The 27,502-nt window shown below is 46.0% G+C and overlaps 1 protein-coding gene across 1 annotated transcript in view; it reads left to right on the top strand.

Annotated features, from left to right (window-relative positions):
• LOC139155440 (nephrocystin-3-like) overlaps window positions 1-7,335 on the top strand; it is a 50,076-nt gene extending 42,741 nt beyond the window's left edge. Inside the window, exon 5 of the mRNA XM_070730572.1 lies at window positions 5,049-7,335. Coding sequence (XP_070586673.1) covers window positions 5,049-5,254 — 206 coding nt within the window. The 3' untranslated portion in view covers window positions 5,255-7,335. The remainder of the gene's footprint in view (window positions 1-5,048) is intronic.
• The last annotated feature ends 20,167 nt before the right edge of the window (window positions 7,336-27,502 follow it).

Here is a 27,502-nt window from a genome sequence, read left to right as displayed (position 1 = left end):
TGGATGCGTTCGTCTCCGCTGGGATCCAGAGTTCCCTCCTTCTTAAGTGTCGGAGGAGAAGGGCTTTTGAGGGCAGTTTCCTCTCCAGAAGAATCTCCCTCACTTTCACATTGGGACATATTCACCAGTCCCTGGTAGAATTTCTTCTCCAGGAGTGACTGTTAAGGCAGACTTTGCTTAATGTCAAGCTGCCAGTCAGAATTCAGACAAATAAAACTCAGAGTCCTTTTTATAAAAATTCAAAAGTGAATTTATCAAAATCAGAACTAGAAATATCGAAAGAAAAGCGAAGTCTGAGAAAATGGCGCGATACAAGCATATATCAAAACCTCTTTCCCACCCCCCTTTGGGATTATGCCCAATCCTCATTGTCCATATTCATCAGGTGGGACATGTTGGCCCTCACGTCACTCTTCATGAATTTTCCCCTGTAACGGTCTCCTCCTGGTACCTAGGAAAATGAAACTTAACTCTCCGCCTGTGCTCTTCCCAACCCCCCTTCTTCTCTAACCCACCCCGTAACTCTATGACAACCAAGCGAAAGATTGCAGCAGCACAGCGAAGGTTGACAGCCAGTGATACCCAGCTGTACATCTCCACCCCATGTCCAGTCAACGAAGCTGTTGATGTGCCAGTGTCTGGAGGCTGTTGGGGTCTGGATGGGTGTCAACAGACTCAAACTCAACCCTGATAAGACGGAGTGGCTGTGGATTTTGCCTCCCAAGGACAATTCTATCTGTCCGTCCATCACCCTGGGGGGGGAATTATTGACCTCCTCAGAGAGGGTGCGCAACTTGGGCGTCCTCCTTGATCCACAGTTCACATTAGAGAAACATCTTTCAGCTGTGCCAAGGGGGGCGTTTGCCCAGGTTCGCCTGGTGCACCAGTTGCGGCCCTACTTGGACCGGGAGTCACTGCTCACAGTTACTCATGCCCTCATCACCTCGAGGTTCAACTACTGTAACGCTCTCTACATGGGGCTACCTTTGAAGAGTGTTCGGAAACTTCAGATCGTGCAGAATGCAGCTGCAAGAGCAATCATGGGCTTTCCCAGGTATGCCCATGTTACACCAACACTCCACAGTTTGCATTGGTTGCCGATCAGTTTCCGGTCACAATTCAAAGTGTTGGTTATGACCTATAAAGCCCTTCATGGCACTGGACCAAAATATCTGCGAGATCGCGGCCGGTTAGGTCCCACAGAGTTGGCCTTCTCCGGGTCCCATCGACTAAACAATGTCGGCTGGCGGAACCCAGGGGAAGAGCCTTCTCTTTGGTGACCTCTGGAACCAGCTCCCCCCAGAGATTAGGATTGCCCCACCCTCCTTGCCTTTCGTAAACTTCTTAAAACCCACCTCTGCCGTCAGGCATGGGGGAACTGAGACATCTCCCCTTGCCGATGTAGTTTTATGTATGTTATGTTTGTGTGCATACTTTTTAAATAATCGGGCTTTTAGACTTTTAATATTAGATTTGTTACTGTATATTGTTTTATCACTGCTGTGAGCTGCCCCGAGTGTGTGCAGAAGGGCGGCATACATATCTAATAATAATAATAATAATAATAATAATAATAATAATAATAATAATAATAATAGGCTAAAGGGAGCCATTGGAGAGATAGGGGCTGGGAATTATTATAAAGAGATAGTCAGGACACAACACAAAAAGCCAATAAAACCTTTTTAATGCACTCAAATCTACAGAAAACAGCAAGAGAATTTCACAGCCATGGCAGTCGCCGACTTGAGCTACCTCCGGGCACCATGGGCAGGCAGCAGCTCTGGAGGCACAGCCGCCTAAGGACTCCATGGGCACCGCTCTCTTTTGACTGCCTCAGAAGAAGCGACTGCAGAGGGGGGGCAAGGTGAATTGCACGCTTTCTCCCTGAAGGGAAACTACTGGCAACTGTCATTTAAAGTCATTTACAAGAAAGAAAAAACGAGACAATGAGGCTGCCTCGCATTTTCATAAATCCCGGTGCATCGACCAGGCTGCCTAGGACGCTTCTAGCTGTGAGCAGAGCTGAGACAGATACCTTCTGCTCATTTCTCCAGCAGACAATCCCTCCATCTGCTTGCTCCCAAATAAAGGTCCTTGGGTCTTTCTCTTTCCCTCCCCATCCCAAACAGCAGCCCTCCCATGGCGGTGGTGGCATTTGGCAGGCTACCCGTTTTTTTTACCCAGACTATACAGGGACGGGGCTGGAGAGGAAAGGAGTCATGGGAGGCTGCAGTTTGAGCTGGGGCCCCTTCAAGTTTCCGACTTGGACTGTTGAATCATTGTCTTTATCCTTAAAAGCCAGGTAGCCTGTCCAGGTCTGGCTGGGTCACCCAGATGTTTAAAAGAGGAGTGATTCGAAATGCCAGGGTGGGAGCAGGGCTGCCGTTTGGGACAGGAAGGGAGAGAGAAAGAGCCAAGGACCTTTACTCAGGAGCAGGCAGATGGAGGGAGGAAGCCTTGGTGAAGCAAAAGGGTTTTACCGAGTCCTTGGAAAGGAAGGACCCGTCAGCAAACTTGCCGCCTAAGGACTCCATTGGGCACCGCTCTCTTTTGGCCAGTGCAACAGAAGCGATCGCGCGGGATGGTGAGTGAGGTGAATTGCACGCTCTCTCCCTGAAGGGAAACTACTGGCAGCTGTGCGAGCGGCAGTCCGGGATCGAGACCCGTACTGGGAGGGTTCTGGCACGGGAGATGTTGCAATGGGACACTCCGCGCCACACTGACTGCAAGGGACTCCCATCCCTCCCCATTGCCTTCAAAGGACGCCGTAAGCCTGGCTTCTTCCACACCCCCTCTTTCTCTGCCCTACAAGGACTTTGCTAGCCTTGCTTTATCCACCTGCCACCCTGGGGCGGTTGTGGAGAGCTCCTTGGACACGCTGTTTTCTAGCAGACGGGATGGGGTGTTTGTGAAGACCCCGCATGGGCCCAGTTCCCTTAGGATCATCAGAGCCTGCAAAGAGAAGCGAGGGTTCGTAAAACGAAAATGGTTCACAAGAAGAGGCAAAAAGATCCTGAACGCCCGGTTTGTATCTTGAAAAGTTTGTATGAAGAGGTGTTCGTAAGATGATGTACCACTGTATATGAATTTTCATTAGTAAACTCCCATAAGATTAAATTATTAATAAATTCAATTCATTTTGCATATTCAGTTCTTTTTATAATTTTATAACTCATAACTTTATGAGACAAAAGGAAAAAAAAGGGCTGATAGCTTTAAGTGTTTTTGAATTTTCTTAAAAGTACTTAATTCTTTAAAGTATTTAATTTCAAATTATATTGTCCAATGTGATTTCAGTCAAATCAGGCAGTCCAAATGTAATTTCAGTCAAATCAAGCAGTCTAATCAGGTCAAATCAGTTCAAATAAGTTCAGTTCAATTCAGTCAATTTCATCTTGAATACTTCCTTGCTTCTATACATTATCTAATTCACCTCTTCCTAGCAAAAATATTCAAGTCTTTAGACATATAACAAACTGCTATATTTCCTCTGGGCGCAGTGTCGGCATAGGCATGGCTGCCTTTCCGGCCTCACCACAGCCGGTGGGAGACAGGCCAGTTTGCCTGGGGTGGCATGCCGGCCCCCTACCAGGTCCCTGGCAGCATCCTATGCGTCACTCTTCCTGCAGGAGAGATCCAGTCTGGTCCAAAAGGACCAGAATCCCTGGGCAATGAGAATTTGGTGCCATTCCTAAGGGGATAGGGAATGGCACTGCTGCTGTGGCCATTAGACCCCGCCCTCTCCCTTATTATCCTTTCTATTACTAGGTTCTGTCTATGTTATGTTATGTTCATATTGTAATACTATATTTGTCTGACAAACAAACAAATAAATAATAAATAAATAAAAATTTGTCAACAAAAGCACTTCTCTAAAGCAGCTTTTTGCCTCTATGAGCTGTGAAGGTGAAATGACAGCATCTCAGCAATTTTGCAAACTCTTTGCCCAGTTGCTGTGACAGTATTGTATTTTTTGGAGTAAAAGATGCACTTTTTTCCTCCCTAAAAGAGGCTGATAATTTGGGTGCAACTTATACTCTGAATGTAGCTGTTTTTTCAGCCCTAACTAGCTGCTAACGATCTTCCCAGCTCTTACTTTGCAGGCTCCTTCATTGTTACTGTTTGCAAAGAATGTATTCCAAGCCTTAAGTCTTTGCAGAGTTTTTTTTATTGCTCTAACTTGCTCCTAATAAGTTTCTTTTCAGCCCTAACCAGCTGCTAACGATGTTCTCAGTTCTTACTGGCTTACAAGCTCTTTCATTGTTGCTCTCTGCAAAGAATGTTTTCCAAGGCCTAAGTCTTTGCAGGAGTTTTTCCAATTGGTATAACTTGCTCCAAAAGTTTCTTTCCGGCCCTAACTAAGTGCTAACGATATTCCCAGCTCTTACCCACTTGCAAGCTCATTCAATGTTATTTTCTGGAAAGAATGTTTTCCAAATCCTGTCTTTGTATTTTTTTTCTTTTTTCTTGCTTTATTTGCTCTGAATGTTTCTTTCCAGCCCTGATTACGTGTTAACAATGTTCCCAGCTCTTTCTGGCTTGCAAGCACTTTCACTGCTACTCTCTGCGAAGAATGTTTTCCAAGCTCTTAATCTTTGCAAGGTTTTTTGCATTGCTCTACTTGCTCCAAATGTTTCTTTCTAGCCGTTAGTGATGTTCTCAGTTCTTACTGGCTTGCAAACTCTTTCATTGTTAGTCTCTCCAAATAAGGTTTTTTTAAAGCCCTAACCAGGGTATAAAATAATGTGCTGAAGCTGACCAGACTAAGGACACTAGCCAGATGAATATCTGGTAAGCAGATTCTTTTCCCTATTTTCCTGCCCAAGAACTAAGGTGCATCTTATGCTCTGATGTATCTTATACTCTGAAAAATACGTATGTTGTTATGGCAGCTGAATAGGAAGAACAGGAAACAAATTCCAAGTAGTGTAAAGCAAATAGAAAAGAATGAACGGGCGGAACGGGACATGGAATCTCCATGAGAGTTTGGTAATGGGAAGAGAAGAAAATGTGGTTTCATGGTTTTTATCTTTTATTCTTTACAGGTGATTGGGATGCAGCTGTTGCCAGCTTATTGCAAGTCACTCCTTTGTTTTCTCACTCTTTGTGGAGTAACACAGTAAGAGTGTATCTTATTAACACTGAAGAGACTCAATTGGAAGTAGACATTTTCATAAAGGTGAGAAAAACGTGCTGCATAACATTCAATTCAATTCAATTTATTAGATTTGTATGCTGCCCCTCTCCATAGACTTGGGGCTACTGATTGTTATGTCTGTCTTTATTGTCTCACATTATTGTGACAGAAACTCTATGCAGTTTTCTTTATATGGATGAGCAACTGGCCTAATTTTATAGAATTCAGTGGAAGAGATAAAATTCAGTATGAGAGCACTGGTTTTGTTTGAATAAGATTTAATAAGATTTAAGATTAATTCTTGGCATTTTGTAATATAAAAAGAATCTGGGTGGAATAACATTATGGACAAGACTTTGTCTGAAATATTAGACAGGCATTATCTGTTGAATAAATCAAGATACATCACTTTCCTTACATAAAATGATAAATTGATATTTTTAGATTTATGATGTTTTTAGATACAATGGTATCTAACGTGATTCAGTGAATCATTTAAATGGAAAAATAGAGACTTTATTCTACCTAAATATATTGGAGTAGTAGCTAGTTCTATAATGCTAAAACATTATTTTGGATTTGCTTAATATGAGAATTCCCACTCAATTAATCAAAGTATTTGGTTATATTTTGTTTCCACCCCACTCTAATTTAAGTTAATGACAGCCTTAATTGCCGTTGATTTTTTTAAAGTATCATTTTAATTTTTTATTCTTCAAATCACTTAATGTAGTGGGCAGACTGAGCGTTGACGGTTTGCATCCTTCTCCCTCTTCTGCTGGCTGCTTGGGACTGTGGGGCCACCACAGCCTTTCCCTCCTCTGAACTCTGCCGACCTTCGATCCACGTGGGATCTAGCACCTCATCATCCCCCCTGGCATCTTTTTCCACCAATTCCTCCCCGCTAGCCTCCCTCTCAGCCTCAACATTGCAGTATGCTGCAGGAACGGGGATCTGGGTCTCATCATAATCCATCGTGGTCTTCCCTGATGATGCCCTGGACACCTCCTCGTTCTCCGGCAAAAGCTTTTGGCTATCCGGAAGCTCAAGTTCTGCAACTGGGGATGGGGCTTGTGGACGGCCCATGGCATTCCAGTTATAAGTGTCATCGAACAGCTTTAAAGACTCCGCTGCTTCTGGGTGAGATGGCCTTGCTGCTTTGGAGGGGGGTGATGATGAGGGCACTGAACATGCAGATGTGGTGGAGTGTATAGAAGTCAATACAAAGGAAAAGGTAGTGCTGCATGCCATATTATCTCCAACTCCTTCTTGCATCAAACCCAGGCCCCTGCTTGTGCCAGAGGAAGGGGTATGAGGTGCAGATGTTACACGCCCTCTCCCTGCCCCTGCAGCATCAGCTCCATCGCCACCACCGCCAACAGCAGCACGTCCACATCCCTTTTTCGTGGCTTTCTTCACGGTTGAAGGCCTACAGTGACACTGGCCCAAGGAATAGAAGAAGGTGCAGCGTTTAGGTGGACCTAGAATTAGAAAAAATAATGCCCAGACAGCAGTAGAGCCTTTGTATTACGCAGAAAAACATTAAAATCACAGATACAAGAAGTGGCCCCGTGTTTGACCCAAAATTACAGAGAGCACTAAAGGTTTTAGATTAGATAGAAGATGGAGATGCAGAGATAGGAATTGGCCCTTATTTTACTCAAAAATAAATTGACAGAGAGCTCTAGTGCCTTTTTTTACATAGAAAAAGGAAATGCAGAGAAAGAACGTGACCCTGATGTGGTGGACCCAAAAGTACAATTGCCAGAGGTCAATAGCGAGACAACTGACCGTCCACCCTCTTTTATTTATTTATTTATTTATTTATTTATTTGATTTTTATGCCGCACTTCTCCTTAGAGTCAGGGCGGCTTACAACATGTTAACCATAGCACTGGAATGGCTCGATTGATCAGTTATAAGTGTACCTTTTCCACTCAATCTGCATGTTGGACAAGTCTATTGCTGAGAAATCTACGAATATCCCAGAGCTCAAAACAAGGTGCTTCTGCTTGATGAATGGACTTCAATTCCCAGAATAGCGTACCCATGTTTGATCCAAAAATAAATTTATAGAGAGCACTAGAGGCTTCAGATGGGATAGAAGAAGGAGATGCAGAGATAGGAATTTGCCCTTGTTTTACCCAAAAATAAATTGACAGAGAGCTCTAGTGGCTTTTTTTTACATAGAAAAAGGAAATGCAGAGAAAGAAAGTGGCCATGATGTGGTGGACCCAAAAGTACAAGTGCCAGAGGTCAGTAGCAGCAGTGCAAGACTGACTGGCCTCCTTAAAATTAATGGAAAGCCCTGGTGTATCCCTTCTACAGTAACTTTTCCAAAGCAATCTGAAAGTAGGACAAATCTATCATTGACCCAGAGGTCAGACTCAGTAGCAACAATGGAAGACTGACCTGCCCCTTTTAATTACTTGAAAGGACTTCTATTCCCAGAATAGCTGCTCTGTAGTTGACCCAAATTAAATTGAGAGAGAACACTAGAGGCTTTAGATTAGATAGAAAAATGAAATGCAAAGAATGCAAAGGGGTGGACCCAAAAGACATGCCAGAGAGCTCAATGTGGCTTTAATTTAGATTGCTGTGAGCCGTCCCGAGTCCTCAGAGTGGGGTGGCATAAAAGTCCAAACAAACAGACAAATAAACAAACAAACAAACAAACAAACAAATAAATAAATAAAGGCAAAGAGGAAATGCAGAGAAAGAAAGTGGCCCTGTGGTCGACGGAGAATTATTATTATTATTTTATTATTATTATTTATTCGATTTGTATGCCGCCCCTCTCCGAAGACTCGGGACGGCTCACAACATGTAACAACAAATCATAAATAATCCAACAATTTTTAAAAAGTTTAAAGATTTAAAAGACCCCATATACTAACAGACATACACACACGCATACCATATATAAATTAAACATGCCCAGGGGGAGATGTTTCAATTCCCCCATGCCTGACGACAAAGGTGGGTTTTAAGGAGTTTACGGAAGGCAGGAAGAGTAGGGGCAATCCTAATCTCCGGGGGGAGTTGGTTCCAGACTTGAAATGTTGAAGACAGGAACTGTAGTCTTGGTCAGGACCAGGAACCTTAAATGACTTTGTTCCTGGGTGTCAGACATAGCACCCAGGAGAATGCAGGCAATGGAAAACACTGGAAATGTTGAAGACAGGAACTGCAGTCTTGGTCAGGATCAGGAACCTTAAATGTCTTTGTTCCTGGGTGTCAGGCTGGGCATCCAGGAGAAGGAAGGCACTGGAAAACACTGAAAATGTAAAAGACAGGAACTGCAGTCTTGGTCAGGATCAGGAACCTTAAATGTCTTTGTTCTTGGGTGTCAGACTGGGAATCCAGGAGAAGGAGGGCACCGGAAAACACTGTAAATATTCAGGACAGGAACTGCAGTCTTGGTCAGGATTAGGAGCCTGAAATGACTTTGTTCCTGGATGACCCGCTTGGCATCCAGGAGAAGGCAGGCCCTGGAAAACACTGGAAATGTTGAAGACAGGAACTGCAGTCTTGGTCAGGATCAGGAACCTTAAATGTCTTTGTTCCTTAGTGTCAGGCTTGACACCGAGGAAAAGGCACTGGAAAACACTGGAAATGTTGAAGACAGGAACTGCAGTCTTGGTCAGGATCAGGAACCTTAAATCTCTTTGTTCCTCGGTATCAGACATGGTACCCAGGAGAATGCAGGCACTGGAAAACACTGGAAATGTTGAAGACAGGAATTGCAGTCTTGGTCAGGATCAGGAACCTTAAATGTCTTTGTTCCTGGGTGTCAGACATAGCACCCAGGAGAATGCAGGCAATGGAAAACACTGGAAATGTTGAAGACAGGAACTGCAGTCTTGGTCAGGATCAGGAACCTTAAATGTCTTTGTTCCTGGGTGTCAGGCTGGGAATCCAGGAGAAGGAAGGCACTGGAAAACACTGAAAATGTAAAAGACAGGAACTGCAGTCTTGGTCAGGATCAGGAACCTTAAATGTCTTTGTTCTTGGGTGTCAGACTGGGAATCCAGGAGAAGGAGGGCACCGGAAAACAAAGTAAATATTCAGGACAGGAACTGCAGTCTTGGTCAGGATTAGGAGCCTGAAATGACTTTGTTCCTGGATGACCCGCTTGGCATCCAGGAGAAGGCAGGCCCTGGAAAACACTGGAAATGTTGAAGACAGCAAATGCAGTCTTGGTCAGGATCAGGAACCTTAAATGTCTTTGTTCCTTAGTTTCAGGCTTGACACCCAAGAAAAGGCACTGGAAAACACTGGAAATGTTGAAGACAGGAACTGCAGTCTTGGTCAGGATCAGGAGCCTTAAATGACTTTGTTTCTGGGTGTGAGGCATGCCACCCAGGAGAATGCAGGCACTGGAAAACACTGGTACTGAGGTAGACAGGAACTGCAGTCTTGGTCAGGATCAGGACCTTTAAATGTCTTTGTTCCTCGGTATCAGACATGGTACCCAGGAGAATGCAGGCACTGGAAAACACTTGAAATGTTGAAGACAGGAACTGTAGTCTTGGTCAGGACCAGGAACCTTAAATGTCTTTGTTCTTGGGTGTCAGACTGGGAATCCAGGAGAAGGAGGGCACCGGAAAACACTGTAAATATTCAGGACAGGAACTGCAGTCTTGGTCAGGATTAGGAGCCTGAAATGACTTTGTTCCTGGATGACCCGCTTGGCATCCAGGAGAAGGCAGGCCCTGGAAAACACTGGAAATGTTGAAGACAGCAAATGCAGTCTTGGTCAGGATCAGGAACCTTAAATGTCTTTGTTCCTGGGTGTCAGGCTTGACACCCAGGAAAAGGCACTGGAAAACACTGGAAATGTTGAAGACAGGAACTGCAGTCTTGGTCAGGATCGGGAACCTTAAATGACTTTGTTTCTGGGTGTGAGGCATGCCACCCAGGAGAATGCAGGCACTGGAAAACACTGGTACTGAGGTAGACAGGAACTGCAGTCTTGGTCAGGATCAGGAACCTTAAATGTCTTTGTTCCTGGGTGTCAGGCTTGGCACCCAGGAAAAGGCACTGGAAAACACTGGAAATGTTGAAGACAGGAACTGCAGTCTTGGTCAGGATGGCACTGGAAAACACTGGTACTGAGGTAGACAAGAACTGCAGTCTTGGTCAGGATCAGGAACCTTAAATGTCTTTGTTCCTGGGTGTCAGGCTTGGCACCCAGGAAAAGGCACTGGAAAACACTGTAAATGTTGAAGACAGGAACTGCAGTCTTGGTCAGGATTGGGAACCTTAAATGTCTTTGTTCTTGGGTGTCAGGCTGGGCATCCAGGAGAAGGAAGGCACTGGAAAACACTGAAAATGTAAAAGACAGAAACTGCAGTCTTGGTCAGGATCAGGAACCTTAATTGTCTTTGTTCTTGGGTGTCAGACTGGGAATCCAGGAGAAGGAGGGCACCGGAAAAAACTGGAAATATTCAGGACAGCAACTGCAGTCTTGGTCAGGATCAGGAGCCTGAAATGACTTTGTTCCTGGATGACCTGCTTGGCATCCAGGAGAAGGCAGGCCCTGGAAAACACTGGAAATGTTGAAGACAGGAATTGCAGTCTTGGTCAGGATCAGGAGCCTGAAATGACTTTGTTCCTGGATGACCTGCTTGGCATCCAGGAGAAGGCAGGCCCTGGAAAACACTGGAAATGTTGAAGACAGCAAATGCAGTCTTGGTCAGGATCAGGAACCTTAAATCTCTTTGTTCCTTAGTTTCAGGCTTGACACCCAAGAAAAGGCACTGGAAAACACTGGAAATGTTGAAGACAGGAACTGCAGTCTTAGTCAGGATCAGGAGCCTTAAATGACTTTGTTCCTGGATGAGCCGCTTGGCATCCAGGAGAAGGCAGGCACTGGAAAACACTGTAAATGTTGAAGACAGGAACTGCACTCTTGGTCAGGATTGGAAACCTTAAATGACTTTGTTTCTGGGTGTGAGGCATGCCACCCAGGAGAATGCAGGCACTGGAAAACACTGGTACTGAGGTAGACAGGAACTGCAGTCTTGGTCAGGATCAGGAACTTTAAATGTCTTTGTTCCTCGGTATCAGACATGGTACCCAGGAGAATGCAGGCACTGGAAAACACTTGAAATGTTGAAGACAGGAACTGTAGTCTTGGTCAGGACCAGGAACCTTAAATGTCTTTGTTCTTGGGTGTCAGACTGGGAATCCAGGAGAAGGAGGGCACCGGAAAACACTGTAAATATTCAGGACAGGAACTGCAGTCTTGGTCAGGATTAGGAGCCTGAAATGACTTTGTTCCTGGATGACCCGCTTGGCATACAGGAGAAGGCAGGCACTGGAAAACACTGGAAATGTTGAAGACAGGAACTGTAGTTTTGGTCAGGACCAGGAACCTTAAATATCTTTGTTCCTGGGTGTCAGGCTAAGCACCCAGGAGAAGGCACTGGAAAACACTGGAAATGTTGAAGACAGGAACTGCAGTCTTGGCCAGGATCAGGAGCCTGAAATGACTTTGTTCCTGGACGAGCCGCTTGGCATCCAGGAGAAGGCAGGCACTGGAAAACACTGGAAATGTTGAAGACAGGAACTGCAGTCTTGGTCAGGATCAGGAACCTTAAATGTCTTTGTTCCTGGGTGTGAGGCATTCCACCCAGGAAAAGGCACTGGAAAACACTGTAAATGTTAAAGACAGGAACTGCAGTCTTGGTCAGGATCAGGAACCTTAAATGACTTTGTTTCTGGGTGTGAGGCATGCCACCCAGGAGAATGCAGGCACTGGAAAACACTGGTACTGAGGTAGACAGGAACTGCAGTCTTGGTCAGGATCAGGAACTTTATATGTCTTTGTTCCTCGGTATCAGACATGGTACCCAGGAGAATGCAGGCACTGGAAAACACTTGAAATGTTGAAGACAGGAACTGTAGTCTTGGTCAGGACCAGGAACCTTAAATGACTTTGTTCCTGGGTGTCAGACATAGCACCCAGGAGAATGCAGGCAATGGAAAACACTGGAAATGTTGAAGACAGGAACTGCACTCTTGGTCAGGATCAGGAACCTTAAATGTCTTTGTTCCTTAGTGTCAGGCTTGACACCCAGGAAAAGGTACTGGAAAACACTGGAAATGTTGAAGACAGGAACTGCAGTCTTGGTCAGGATCAGGAACCTTAAATGACTTTGTTTCTGGGTGTGAGGCATGCCACCCAGGAGAATGCAGGCACTGGAAAACACTGGTACTGAGGTAGACAGGAACTGCAGTCTTGGTCAGGATCAGGAACCTTAAATGTCTTTGTTCCTGGGTGTCAGGCTTGGCACCCAGGAAAAGGCACTGGAAAACATTGTAAATGTTGAAGACAGGAACTGCAGTCTTGGTCAGGATTGGGAACCTTAAATGTCTTTGTTCTTGGGTGTCTGGCTGGGCATCCAGGAGAAGGAAGGCACTGGAAAACACTAGAAATGTTGAAGACAGAAACTGCAGTCTTGGTCAGGATCAGGAACCTTAATTGTCTTTGTTCTTGGGTGTCAGACTGGGAATCCAGGAGAAGGAGGGCACATGAAAACACTGGAAATATTCAGGACAGGAACTGCAGCCTTGGTCAGGATTAGGAGCCTGAAATGTCTTTGTTCCTGGATGACCCGCTTGGCATTCAGGAGAATGCAGGCAATGGAAAACACTGGAAATGTTGAAGACAGCAAATGCAGTCTTGGTCAGGATCAGGAACCTTAAATGTCTTTCTTCCTTAGTGTCAGGCTTGACACCCAGGAAAAGGCACTGGAAAACACTGGAAATGTTGAAGACAGGAACTGCAGTCTTGGTCAGGATCAGGAACCTTAAATGACTTTGTTTCTGGGTGTGAGGCATGCCACCCAGGAGAATGCAGGCACTGGAAAACACTGGTAATGAGGTAGACAGGAACTGCAGTCTTGGTCAGGATCAGGAACTTTATATGTCTTTGTTCCTCGGTATCAGACATGGTACCCAGGAGAATGCAGGCACTGGAAAACACTTGAAATGTTGAAGACAGGAACTGTAGTCTTGGTCAGGACCAGGAACCTTAAATGACTTTGTTCCTGGGTGTCAGACATAGCACCCAGGAGAATGCAGGCAATGGAAAACACTGGAAATGTTGAAGACAGGAACTGCAGTCTTGGTCAGGATCAGGAACCTTAAATGTCTTTGTTCCTTAGTGTCAGGCTTGACACCCAGGAAAAGGCACTGGAAAACACTGGAAATGTTGAAGACAGGAACTGCAGTCTTGGTCAGGATCAGGAACCTTAAATGACTTTGTGTCTGGGTGTGAGGCATGCCACCCAGGAGAATGCAGGCACTGGAAAACACTGGTACTGAGGTAGACAGGAACTGCAGTCTTGGTCAGGATCAGGAACTTTAAATGTCTTTGTTCCTCGGTATCAGACATGGTACCCAGGAGAATGCAGGCACTGGAAAACACTGGAAATGTAAAAGACAGGAACTGCAGTCTTGGTCAGGATCAGGAAACCTTAAATGTCTTTGTTCTTGGGTGTCGGACTGGGAATCCAGGAGAAGGAGGGCACCGGAAAACACTGTAAATATTCAGGACAGGAACTGCAGTCTTGGTCAGGATTAGGAGCCTGAAATTACTTTGTTCCTGGATGACCCGCTTGGCATCCAGGAGAAGGCAGGGCCTGGAAAACACTGGAAATGTTGAAGTCAGGAACTGCAGTCTTGGTCAGGATCAGGAACCTTAAATGTCTTTGTTCCTGGGTGTCAGGCTGGGCACCCAGGAGAAGGCACTGGAAAACACTGGAAATGTTGAAGACATGAACTGCACTCTTGGTCAGGATCAGAAACCTTAAATGTCTTTGTTCCTGGTTGTCAGGCTTGGCACCCAGGAAAAGGCACTGGAAAACACTGTAAATGTTGAAGACAGGAACTGTAGTCTTGCTCAGGATTGGGAACCTTAAATGTCTTTGTTCTTGGGTGTCAGACATAGAACCCAGGAGAATGCAGGCAATGGAAAACACTGGAAATGTTGAAGACAGCAAATGCAGGCTTGGTCGGGATCAGGAGCCTGAAATGACTTTGTTCCTGGACGAGCCGCTTGCCATCCAGGAGAAGGCAGGCACTGGAAAACACTGGAAATGTTGAAGACAGTAACTGCAGTCTTGGTCATGATCAGGAACCTTAAATGTCTTTGTTCCTGGGTTTCAGGCTTGGCACCCAGGAAAAGGCACTGGAAAACACTGTAAATGTTGAAGACAGGAACTGCAGTCTTGGTCAGAATTGGGAACCTTAAATGTCTTTGTTCTTGGGTGTCAGGCTGGGCATACAGGAGAAGGAAGGCACTGAAAAACACTGGAAATGTTAAAGACAGGAACTGCAGTCTTGGTCAGGATCAGGAACCTTAAATGTCTTTGTTCCTGGGTGTCAGGCTGGGCACCAAGGAGAAGGCACCCAGGAAAACACTAGAAATGTTGTAGACAGGAACTGCAGTCTTGGTCAGGACCAGGAAACTTAATTGTCTTTGTTCTTGGGTGTCAGACTGGGAATCCAGGAGAAGGAGGGCACCGGAAAACACTGGAAATATTCAGGACAGGAACCGCAGTCTTGGTCAGGATCAGGAGCCTGAAATGACTTTGTTCCTGGATGACCTGCTTGGCATCCAAGAGAAGGTAGGGCCTGGAAAACACTGGAAATGTTGAAGACAGCAAATGCAGTCTTGGTCAGGATCAGGAACCTTAAATGTCTTTTTCCTTAGTGTCAGGCTTGACACCCAGGCAAAGGCACTGGAAAACACTGGAAATGTTGAAGACAGGAACTGTAGTTTTGGTCAGGACCAGGAACCTTAAATGACTTTGTTCCTGGGTGTCAGACATAGCACCCAGGAGAATGCAGGCAATGGAAATACTGGAAATGTTGAAGACAGGAACTGCAGTCTTGGTCAGGATCAGGAACCTTAAATGCCTTTGTTCCTGGTTGTCAGGCTTGGCACCCAGGAAAAGGCACTGGAAAACACTGTAAATGTTGAAGACAGGAACTGTAGTCTTGGTCAGGATTGGGAACCTTAAATATCTTTGTTCCTGGGTGTCAGACATAGCACCCAGGAGAAGGCAGGCACTGGAAAACACTGGAAATGTTGAAGACAGCAAATGCAGTCTTGGTCAGGATCAGGAACCTTAAATGTCTTTTTTCCTGGGTGTCAGGCTTGGCACCCAGGAAAAGGCACTGGAAAACACTGTAAATGTTGAAGACAGGAACTGCAGTCTTGGTCAGGATTGGGAACCTTAAATGTCTTTGTTCTTGGGTGTCAGGCTGGGCATCCATGAGAAGGAAGGCACTGAAAAAGACTGGAAATGTTAAAGACAGGAACTGCATTCTTGATCAGGATCAGGAACCTTAAATGTCTTTGTTCCTGTGTGTCAGGCTGGGCACCCAGGAGAAGGCACCCAGGAAAACACTAGAAATGTTGAAGACAGGAACTGCAGTCTTGGTCAGGACCAGGAAACTTAATTGTCTTTGTTCTTGGGTGTCAGACTGCGAATCCAGGAGAAGGAGGGCACCGGAAAACACTGGAAATATTCAGGACAGGAACTGCAGTCTTGGTCAGTATCAGGAGCCTGAAATGACTTTTTTCCTGGATGACCTGCTTGGCATCCAGGAGAAGGCATGGCCTGGAAAACACTGGAAATGTTGAAGTCAGGAATTGCAGTCTTGGTCAGGATCAGGAACCTTAAATGTCTTTGTTCCTGGGTGTCAGGCTTGGCACCCAGGAAAAGGCACTGGAAAACAGTGTAAATGTTGAAGAAAGGAACTGCAGTCTTGGTCAGTATCAGGAACCTTAAATGACTTTGTTTCTGGGTGTGAGGCATGCCACCCAGGAGAATGCAGGCACTGGAAAACACTGGTACTGAGGTAGACAGGAACTGCAGTCTTGGTCAGGATCAGGAACTTTAAATGTCTTTGTTCCTCGGTATCAGACATGGTACCCAGGAGAATGCAGGCACTGGAAAACACTGTAAATGTTGAAGACAGGAACTGCAGTCTTGGTCAGGATTGGGAACCTTAAATGTCTTTGTTCTTGGGTGTCAGGCTCGGCATCCATGAGAAGGAAGGCACTGAAAAAGACTGGAAATGTTAAAGACAGGAACTGCATTCTTGATCAGGATCAGGAACCTTAAATGTCTTTGTTCCTGTGTGTCAGGCTGGGCACCCAGGAGAAGGCACCCAGGAAAACACTAGAAATGTTGAAGACAGGAACTGCAGTCTTGGTCAGGACCAGGAAACTTAATTGTCTTTGTTCTTGGGTGTCAGACTGCGAATCCAGGAGAAGGAGGGCACCGGAAAACACTGGAAATATTCAGGACAGGAACTGCAGTCTTGGTCAGGATCAGGAGCCCGAAATGACTTTGTTCCTGGATGACCTGCTTGGCATCCAGGAGAAGGCAGGGCCTGGAAAACACTGGAAATGTTGAAGTCAGGAACTGCAGTCTTGGTCAGGATCAGGAACCTTAAATGTCTTTGTTCCTGGGTGTCAGGCTTGGCACCCAGGAAAAGTCACTGGAAAACAGTGTAAATGTTGAAGAAAGGAACTGCAGTCTTGGTCAGTATTGGGAACCTTAAATGACTTTGTTTCTGGGTGTGAGGCATGCCACCCAGGAGAATGCAGGCACTGGAAAACACTGGTACTGAGGTAGACAGGAACTGCAGTCTTGGTCAGGATCAGGAACTTTAAATGTCTTTGTTCCTCGGTATCAGACATGGTACCCAGGAGAATGCAGGAACTGGAAAACAGTGTAAATGTTGAAAACAGGAACTGTAGTTTTGGTCAGGACCAGGAACCTTAAATGTCTTTGTTCTTGGGTGTCAGACTGGGAATCCAGGAGAAGGAGGGCACATGAAAACACTGTAAATATTCAGGACAGGAACTGCAGTCTTGGTCAGGATTAGGAGCCTGAAATGTCTTTGTTCCTGGATGACCCGCTTGGCATCCAGGAGAATGCAGGCAATGGAAAACACTGGAAATGTTGAAGACAGCAAATGCACTCTTGGTCAGGATCAGGAACCTTAAATGTCTTTGTTCCTTAGTGTCAGGCTTGACACCCAGGAAAAGGCACTGGAAAACACTGGAAATGTTGAAGACAGGAACTGCAGTCTTGGTCAGGATCAGGAACCTTAAATGACTTTGTTTCTGGGTGTGAGGCATGCCACCCAGGAGAATGCAGGCACTGGAAAACACTGGTACTGAGGTAGACAGGAACTGCAGTCTTGGTCAGGATCAGGAACTTTATATGTCTTTGTTCCTCGGTATCAGACATGGTACCCAGGAGAATGCAGGCGCTGGAAAACACTTGAAATGTTGAAGACAGGAACTGTAGTCTTGGTCAGGACCAGGAACCTTAAATGACTTTGTTCCTGGGTGTCAGACATAGCACCCAGGAGAATGCAGGCAATGGAAAACACTGGAAATGTTGAAGACAGGAACTGCAGTCTTGGTCAGGATCAGGAACCTTAAATGACTTTGTTTCTGGGTGTGAGGCATGCCACCCAGGAGAATGCAGGCACTGGAAAACACTGGTACTGAGGTAGACAGGAACTGCAGTCTTGGTCAGGATCAGGAACCTTAAATGTCTTTGTTCCTGGGTGTCAGGCTTGGCACCCAGGAAAAGGCACTGGAAAACACTGTAAATGTTGAAGACAGGAACTGCAGTCTTGGTCAGGATTGGGAACCTTAAATGTCTTTGTTCTTGGGTGTCTGGCTGGGCATCCAGGAGAAGGAAGGCACTGGAAAACACTAGAAATGTTGAAGACAGAAACTGCAGTCTTGGTCAGGATCAGGAACCTTAATTGTCTTTGTTCTTGGGTGTCAGACTGGGAATCCAGGAGAAGGAGGGCACATGAAAACACTGGAAATATTCAGGACAGGAACTGCAGCCTTGGTCAGGATTAGGAGCCTGAAATGTCTTTGTTCCTGGATGACCCGCTTGGCATTCAGGAGAATGCAGGCAATGGAAAACACTGGAAATGTTGAAGACAGCAAATGCAGTCTTGGTCAGGATCAGGAACCTTAAATGTCTTTCTTCCTTAGCGTCAGGCTTGACACCCAGGAAAAGGCACTGGAAAACACTGGAAATGTTGAAGACAGGAACTGCAGTCTTGGTCAGGATCAGGAACCTTAAATGACTTTGTTTCTGGGTGTGAGGCATGCCACCCAGGAGAATGCAGGCACTGAAAAACACTGGTAATGAGGTAGACAGGAACTGCAGTCTTGGTCAGGATCAGGAACTTTATATGTCTTTGTTCCTCGGTATCAGACATGGTACCCAGGAGAATGCAGGCACTGGAAAACACTTGAAATGTTGAAGACAGGAACTGTAGTCTTGGTCAGGACCAGGAACCTTAAATGACTTTGTTCCTGGGTGTCAGACATAGCACCCAGGAGAATGCAGGCAATGGAAAACACTGGAAATGTTGAAGACAGGAACTGCAGTCTTGGTCAGGATCAGGAACCTTAAATGTCTTTGTTCCTTAGTGTCAGGCTTGACACCCAGGAAAAGGCACTGGAAAACACTGGAAATGTTGAAGACAGGAACTGCAGTCTTGGTCAGGATCAGGAACCTTAAATGACTTTGTTTCTGGGTGTGAGGCATGCCACCCAGGAGAATGCAGGCACTGGAAAACACTGGTACTGAGGTAGACAGGAACTGCAGTCTTGGTCAGGATCAGGAACTTTAAATGTCTTTGTTCCTCGGTATCAGACATGGTACCCAGGAGAATGCAGGCACTGGAAAACACTGTAAATGTTGAAGACAGGAACTGCAGTCTTGGTCAGGATTGGGAACCTTAAATGTCTTTGTTCTTGGGTGTCAGGCTCGGCATCCATGAGAAGGAAGGCACTGAAAAAGACTGGAAATGTTAAAGACAGGAACTGCATTCTTGATCAGGATCAGGAACCTTAAATGTCTTTGTTCCTGTGTGTCAGGCTGGGCACCCAGGAGAAGGCACCCAGGAAAACACTAGAAATGTTGAAGACAGGAACTGCAGTCTTGGTCAGGACCAGGAAACTTAATTGTCTTTGTTCTTGGGTGTCAGACTGCGAATCCAGGAGAAGGAGGGCACCGGAAAACACTGGAAATATTCAGGACAGGAACTGCAGTCTTGGTCAGGATCAGGAGCCTGAAATGACTTTGTTCCTGGATGACCTGCTTGGCATCCAGGAGAAGGCAGGGCCTGGAAAACACTGGAAATGTTGAAGTCAGGAACTGCAGTCTTGGTCAGGATCAGGAACCTTAAATGTCTTTGTTCCTGGGTGTCAGGCTTGGCACCCAGGAAAAGGCACTGGAAAACAGTGTAAATGTTGAAGAAAGGAACTGCAGTCTTGGTCAGGATTGGGAACCTTAAATGACTTTGTTTCTGGGTGTGAGGCATGCCACCCAGGAGAATGCAGGCACTGGAAAACACTGGTACTGAGGTAGACAGGAACTGCAGTCTTGGTCAGGATCAGGAACTTTAAATGTCTTTGTTCCTCGGTATCAGACATGGTACCCAGGAGAATGCAGGAACTGGAAAACAGTGTAAATGTTGAAAACAGGAACTGTAGTTTTGGTCAGGACCAGGAACCTTAAATGTCTTTGTTCTTGGGTGTCAGACTGGGAATCCAGGAGAAGGAGGGCACATGAAAACACTGGAAATATTCAGGACAGGAACTGCAGCCTTGGTCAGGATTAGGAGCCTGAAATGTCTTTGTTCCTGGATGACCCGCCTGGCATCCAGGAGAATGCAGGCAATGGAAAACACTGGAAATGTTGAAGACAGCAAATGCAGTCTTGGTCAGGATCAGGAACCTTAAATGTCTTTCTTCCTTAGTGTCAGGCTTGACACCCAGGAAAAGGCACTGGAAAACACTGGAAATGTTGAAGACAGGAACTGCAGTCTTGGTCAGGATCAGGAACCTTAAATGACTTTGTTTCTGGGTGTGAGGCATGCCACCCAGGAGAATGCAGGTACTGGAAAACACTGGTACTGAGGTAGACAGGAACTGCAGTCTTGGTCAGGATCAGGAACTTTATATGTCTTTGTTCCTCGGTATCAGACATGGTACCCAGGAGAATGCAGGCACTGGAAAACACTTGAAATGTTGAAGACAGGAACTGTAGTCTTGGTCAGGACCAGGAACCTTAAATGACTTTGTTCCTGGGTGTCAGACATAGCACCCAGGAGAATGCAGGCAATGGAAAACACTGGAAATGTTGAAGACAGGAACTGCACTCTTGGTCAGGATCAGGAACCTTAAATGTCTTTGTTCCTTAGTGTCAGGCTTGACACCCAGGAAAAGGCACTGGAAAACACTGGAAATGTTGAAGACAGGAACTGCAGTCTTGGTCAGGATCAGGAACCTTAAATGACTTTGTTTCTGGGTGTGAGGCATGCCACCCAGGAGAATGCAGGCACTGGAAAACACTGGTACTGAGGTAGACAGGAACTGCAGTCTTGGTCAGGATCAGGAACCTTAAATGTCTTTGTTCCTGGGTGTCAGGCTTGGCACCCAGGAAAAGGCACTGGAAAACACTGTAAATGTTGAAGACAGGAACTGCAGTCTTGGTCAGGATTGGGAACCTTAAATGTCTTTGTTCTTGGGTGTCTGGCTGGGCATCCAGGAGAAGGAAGGCACTGGAAAACACTAGAAATGTTGAAGACAGAAACTGCAGTCTTGGTCAGGATCAGGAACCTTAATTGTCTTTGTTCTTGGGTGTCAGACTGGGAATCCAGGAGAAGGAGGGCACATGAAAACACTGGAAATATTCAGGACAGGAACTGCAGCCTTGGTCAGGATTAGGAGCCTGAAATGTCTTTGTTCCTGGATGACCCGCTTGGCATTCAGGAGAATGCAGGCAATGGAAAACACTGGAAATGTTGAAGACAGCAAATGCAGTCTTGGTCAGGATCAGGAACCTTAAATGTCTTTCTTCCTTAGTGTCAGGCTTGACACCCAGGAAAAGGCACTGGAAAACACTGGAAATGTTGAAGACAGGAACTGCAGTCTTGGTCAGGATCAGGAACCTTAAATGACTTTGTTCTTGGGTGTCAGGCTGGGCATCCAGGAGAAGGAAGGCACTGGAAAACACTAGAAATGTTGAAGACAGAAACTGCAGTCTTGGTCAGGATCAGGAACCTTAATTGTCTTTGTTCTTGGGTGTCAGACTGGGAATCCAGGAGAAGGAGGGCACCGGAAAACACTGGAAATATTCAGGACAGCAACTACAGTCTTGGTCAGGGTCAGGAGCCTGAAATTACTTTGTTCCTGGATGACCTGCTTGGCATCCAGGAGAAGGCAGGCCCTGGAAAACACTGGAAATGTTAAAGACAGGAACTGCAGTCTTGGTCAGGATCAGGAACCTTAAATGTCTTTGTTCCTCGGTATCAGACATGGTACCCAGGAGAATGCAGGCACTGGAAAACACTTGAAATGTTGAAGACAGGAACTGTAGTCTTGGTCAGGACCAGGAACCTTAAATGACTTTGTTCCTGGGTGTCAGACATAGCACCCAGGAGAATGCAGGCACTGGAAAACACTGGAAATGTTGAAGACAGGAACTGCAGTCTTGGTCAGGATCAGGAACCTTAAATGACTTTGTTTCTGGGTGTCAGGCTTGGCACCCAGGAAAAGGCACTGGAAAACAGTGTAAATGTTGAAGAAAGGAACTGCAGTCTTGGTCAGGATTGGGAACCTTAAATGACTTTGTTTCTGGGTGTGAGGCATGCCACCCAGGAGAATGCAGGCACTGGAAAACACTGGTACTGAGGTAGACAGGAACTGCAGTCTTGGTCAGGATCAGGAACTTTAAATGTCTTTGTTCCTCGGTATCAGACATGGTACCCAGGAGAATGCAGGCACTGGAAAACAGTGTAAATGTTGAAAACAGGAACTGTAGTTTTGGTCAGGACCAGGAACCTTAAATGTCTTTGTTCTTGGGTGTCAGACTGGGAATCCAGGAGAAGGAGGGCACATGAAAACACTGGAAATATTCAGGACAGGAACTGCAGCCTTGGTCAGGATTAGGAGCCTGAAATGTCTTTGTTCCTGGATGACCCGCTTGGCATTCAGGAGAATGCAGGCAATGGAAAACACTGGAAATGTTGAAGACAGCAAATGCAGTCTTGGTCAGTATCAGGAACCTTAAATGACTTTGTTTCTGGGTGTGAGGCATGCCACCCAGGAGAATGCAGGCACTGGAAAACACTGGTACTGAGGTAGACAGGAACTGCAGTCTTGGTCAGGATCAGGAACTTTAAATGTCTTTGTTCCTCGGTATCAGACATGGTACCCAGGAGAATGCAGGCACTGGAAAACACTGTAAATGTTGAAGACAGGAACTGCAGTCTTGGTCAGGATTGGGAACCTTAAATGTCTTTGTTCTTGGGTGTCAGGCTCGGCATCCATGAGAAGGAAGGCACTGAAAAAGACTGGAAATGTTAAAGACAGGAACTGCATTCTTGATCAGGATCAGGAACCTTAAATGTCTTTGTTCCTGTGTGTCAGGCTGGGCACCCAGGAGAAGGCACCCAGGAAAACACTAGAAATGTTGAAGACAGGAACTGCAGTCTTGGTCAGGACCAGGAAACTTAATTGTCTTTGTTCTTGGGTGTCAGACTGCGAATCCAGGAGAAGGAGGGCACCGGAAAACACTGGAAATATTCAGGACAGGAACTGCAGTCTTGGTCAGGATCAGGAGCCCGAAATGACTTTGTTCCTGGATGACCTGCTTGGCATCCAGGAGAAGGCAGGGCCTGGAAAACACTGGAAATGTTGAAGTCAGGAACTGCAGTCTTGGTCAGGATCAGGAACCTTAAATGTCTTTGTTCCTGGGTGTCAGGCTTGGCACCCAGGAAAAGGCACTGGAAAACAGTGTAAATGTTGAAGAAAGGAACTGCAGTCTTGGTCAGGATTGGGAACCTTAAATGACTTTGTTTCTGGGTGTGAGGCATGCCACCCAGGAGAATGCAGGCACTGGAAAACACTGGTACTGAGGTAGACAGGAACTGCAGTCTTGGTCAGGATCAGGAACTTTAAATGTCTTTGTTCCTCGGTATCAGACATGGTACCCAGGAGAATGCAGGAACTGGAAAACAGTGTAAATGTTGAAAACAGGAACTGTAGTTTTGGTCAGGACCAGGAACCTTAAATGTCTTTGTTCTTGGGTGTCAGACTGGGAATCCAGGAGAAGGAGGGCACATGAAAACACTGGAAATATTCAGGACAGGAACTGCAGCCTTGGTCAGGATTAGGAGCCTGAAATGTCTTTGTTCCTGGATGACCCGCCTGGCATCCAGGAGAATGCAGGCAATGGAAAACACTGGAAATGTTGAAGACAGCAAATGCAGTCTTGGTCAGGATCAGGAACCTTAAATGTCTTTCTTCCTTAGTGTCAGGCTTGACACCCAGGAAAAGGCACTGGAAAACACTGGAAATGTTGAAGACAGGAACTGCAGTCTTGGTCAGGATCAGGAACCTTAAATGACTTTGTTTCTGGGTGTGAGGCATGCCACCCAGGAGAATGCAGGCACTGGAAAACACTGGTACTGAGGTAGACAGGAACTGCAGTCTTGGTCAGGATCAGGAACTTTATATGTCTTTGTTCCTCGGTATCAGACATGGTACCCAGGAGAATGCAGGCACTGGAAAACACTTGAAATGTTGAAGACAGGAACTGTAGTCTTGGTCAGGACCAGGAACCTTAAATGACTTTGTTCCTGGGTGTCAGACATAGCACCCAGGAGAATGCAGGCAATGGAAAACACTGGAAATGTTGAAGACAGGAACTGCACTCTTGGTCAGGATCAGGAACCTTAAATGTCTTTGTTCCTTAGTGTCAGGCTTGACACCCAGGAAAAGGCACTGGAAAACACTGGAAATGTTGAAGACAGGAACTGCAGTCTTGGTCAGGATCAGGAACCTTAAATGACTTTGTTTCTGGGTGTGAGGCATGCCACCCAGGAGAATGCAGGCACTGGAAAACACTGGTACTGAGGTAGACAGGAACTGCAGTCTTGGTCAGGATCAGGAACCTTAAATGTCTTTGTTCCTGGGTGTCAGGCTTGGCACCCAGGAAAAGGCACTGGAAAACACTGTAAATGTTGAAGACAGGAACTGCAGTCTTGGTCAGGATTGGGAACCTTAAATGTCTTTGTTCTTGGGTGTCTGGCTGGGCATCCAGGAGAAGGAAGGCACTGGAAAACACTAGAAATGTTGAAGACAGAAACTGCAGTCTTGGTCAGGATCAGGAACCTTAATTGTCTTTGTTCTTGGGTGTCAGACTGGGAATCCAGGAGAAGGAGGGCACATGAAAACACTGGAAATATTCAGGACAGGAACTGCAGCCTTGGTCAGGATTAGGAGCCTGAAATGTCTTTGTTCCTGGATGACCCGCTTGGCATTCAGGAGAATGCAGGCAATGGAAAACACTGGAAATGTTGAAGACAGCAAATGCAGTCTTGGTCAGGATCAGGAACCTTAAATGTCTTTCTTCCTTAGTGTCAGGCTTGACACCCAGGAAAAGGCACTGGAAAACACTGGAAATGTTGAAGACAGGAACTGCAGTCTTGGTCAGGATCAGGAACCTTAAATGACTTTGTTTCTGGGTGTGAGGCATGCCACCCAGGAGAATGCAGGCACTGGAAAACACTGGTACTGAGGTAGACAGGAACTGCAGTCTTGGTCAGGATCAGGAACTTTATATGTCTTTGTTCCTCGGTATCAGACATGGTACCCAGGAGAATGCAGGCACTGGAAAACACTTGAAATGTTGAAGACAGGAACTGTAGTCTTGGTCAGGACCAGGAACCTTAAATGACTTTGTTCCTGGGTGTCAGACATAGCACCCAGGAGAATGCAGGCAATGGAAAACACTGGAAATGTTGAAGACAGGAACTGCAGTCTTGGTCAGGATCAGGAACCTTAAATGACTTTGTTTCTGGGTGTGAGGCATGCCACCCAGGAGAATGCAGGCACTGGAAAACACTGGTACTGAGGTAGACAGGAACTGCAGTCTTGGTCAGGATCAGGAACTTTAAATGTCTTTGTTCCTCGGTATCAGACATGGTACCCAGGAGAATGCAGGAACTGGAAAACAGTGTAAATGTTGAAAACAGGAACTGTAGTTTTGGTCAGGACCAGGAACCTTAAATGTCTTTGTACTTGGGTGTCAGACTGGGAATCCAGGAGAAGGAGGGCACATGAAAACACTGGAAATATTCAGGACAGGAACTGCAGCCTTGGTCAGGATTAGGAGCCTGAAATGTCTTTGTTCCTGGATGACCCGCTTGGCATCCAGGAGAATGCAGGCAATGGAAAACACTGGAAATGTTGAAGACAGCAAATGCAGTCTTGGTCAGGATCAGGAACCTTAAATGTCTTTCTTCCTTAGTGTCAGGCTTGACACCCAGGAAAAGGCACTGGAAAACACTGGAAATGTTGAAGACAGGAACTGCAGTCTTGGTCAGGATCAGGAACCTTAAATGACTTTGTTTCTGGGTGTGAGGCATGCCACCCAGGAGAATGCAGGCACTGGAAAACACTGGTACTGAGGTAGACAGGAACTGCAGTCTTGGTCAGGATCAGGAACTTTATATGTCTTTGTTCCTCGGTATCAGACATGGTACCCAGGAGAATGCAGGCACTGGATAACACTTGAAATGTTGAAGACAGGAACTGTAGTCTTGGTCAGGACCAGGAACCTTAAATGACTTTGTTCCTGGGTGTCAGACATAGCACCCAGGAGAATGCAGGCAATGGAAAACACTGGAAATGTTGAAGACAGGAACTGCACTCTTGGTGAGGATCAGGAACCTTAAATGTCTTTGTTCCTTAGTGTCAGGCTTGACACCCAGGAAAAGGCACTGGAAAACACTGGAAATGTTGAAGACAGGAACTGCAGTCTTGGTCAGGATCAGGAACCTTAAATGACTTTGTTTCTGGGTATGAGGCATGCCACCCAGGAGAATGCAGGCACTGGAAAACACTGGTACTGAGGTAGACAGGAACTGCAGTCTTGGTCAGGATCAGGAACCTTAAATGTCTTTGTTCCTGGGTGTCAGGCTTGGCACCCAGGAAAAGGCACTGGAAAACACTGTAAATGTTGAAGACAGGAACTGAAGTCTTGGTCAGGATTGGGAACCTTAAATGTCTTTGTTCTTGGGTGTCTGGCTGGGCATCCAGGAGAAGGAAGGCACTGGAAAACACTAGAAATGTTGAAGACAGAAACTGCAGTCTTGGTCAGGATCAGGAACCTTAATTGTCTTTGTTCTTGGGTGTCAGACTGGGAATCCAGGAGAAGGAGGGCACATGAAAACACTGGAAATATTCAGGACAGGAACTGCAGCCTTGGTCAGGATTAGGAGCCTGAAATGTCTTTGTTCCTGGATGACCCGCTTGGCATTCAGGAGAATGCAGGCAATGGAAAACACTGGAAATGTTGAAGACAGCAAATGCAGTCTTGGTCAGGATCAGGAACCTTAAATGTCTTTCTTCCTTAGTGTCAGGCTTGACACCCAGGAAAAGGCACTGGAAAACACTGGAAATGTTGAAGACAGGAACTGCAGTCTTGGTCAGGATCAGGAACCTTAAATGACTTTGTTTCTGGGTGTGAGGCATGCCACCCAGGAGAATGCAGGCACTGGAAAACACTGGTAATGAGGTAGACAGGAACTGCAGTCTTGGTCAGGATCAGGAACTTTATATGTCTTTGTTCCTCGGTATCAGACATGGTACCCAGGAGAATGCAGGCACTGGAAAACACTTGAAATGTTGAAGACAGGAACTGTAGTCTTGGTCAGGACCAGGAACCTTAAATGACTTTGTTCCTGGGTGTCAGACATAGCACCCAGGAGAATGCAGGCAATGGAAAACACTGGAAATGTTGAAGACAGGAACTGCAGTCTTGGTCAGGATCAGGAACCTTAAATGACTTTGTTTCTGGGTGTGAGGCATGCCACCCAGGAGAATGCAGGCACTGGAAAACACTGGTACTGAGGTAGACAGGAACTGCAGTCTTGGTCAGGATCAGGAACCTTAAATGTCTTTGTTCCTGGGTGTCAGGCTTGGCACCCAGGAAAAGGCACTGGAAAACACTGTAAATGTTGAAGACAGGAACTGCAGTCTTGGTCACGATTGGGAACCTTCAATGTCTTTGTTCTTGGGTGTCAGGCTGGGCATCCAGGAGAAGGAAGGCACTGGAAAACACTAGAAATGTTGAAGACAGAAACTGCAGTCTTGGTCAGGATCAGGAACCTTAATTGTCTTTGTTCTTGGGTGTCAGACTGGGAATCCAGGAGAAGGAGGGCACCGGAAAACACTGGAAATATTCAGGACAGCAACTACAGTCTTGGTCAGGGTCAGGAGCC

The sequence above is a fragment of the Erythrolamprus reginae genome, unplaced genomic scaffold (genome assembly GCF_031021105.1).
Source record: "Erythrolamprus reginae isolate rEryReg1 unplaced genomic scaffold, rEryReg1.hap1 H_19, whole genome shotgun sequence".
Lineage (NCBI taxonomy): Eukaryota > Metazoa > Chordata > Lepidosauria > Squamata > Dipsadidae > Erythrolamprus > Erythrolamprus reginae.
Note: the sequence above shows the minus strand (reverse complement) of the source record. Positions and strands in the feature narration are given on the sequence as shown.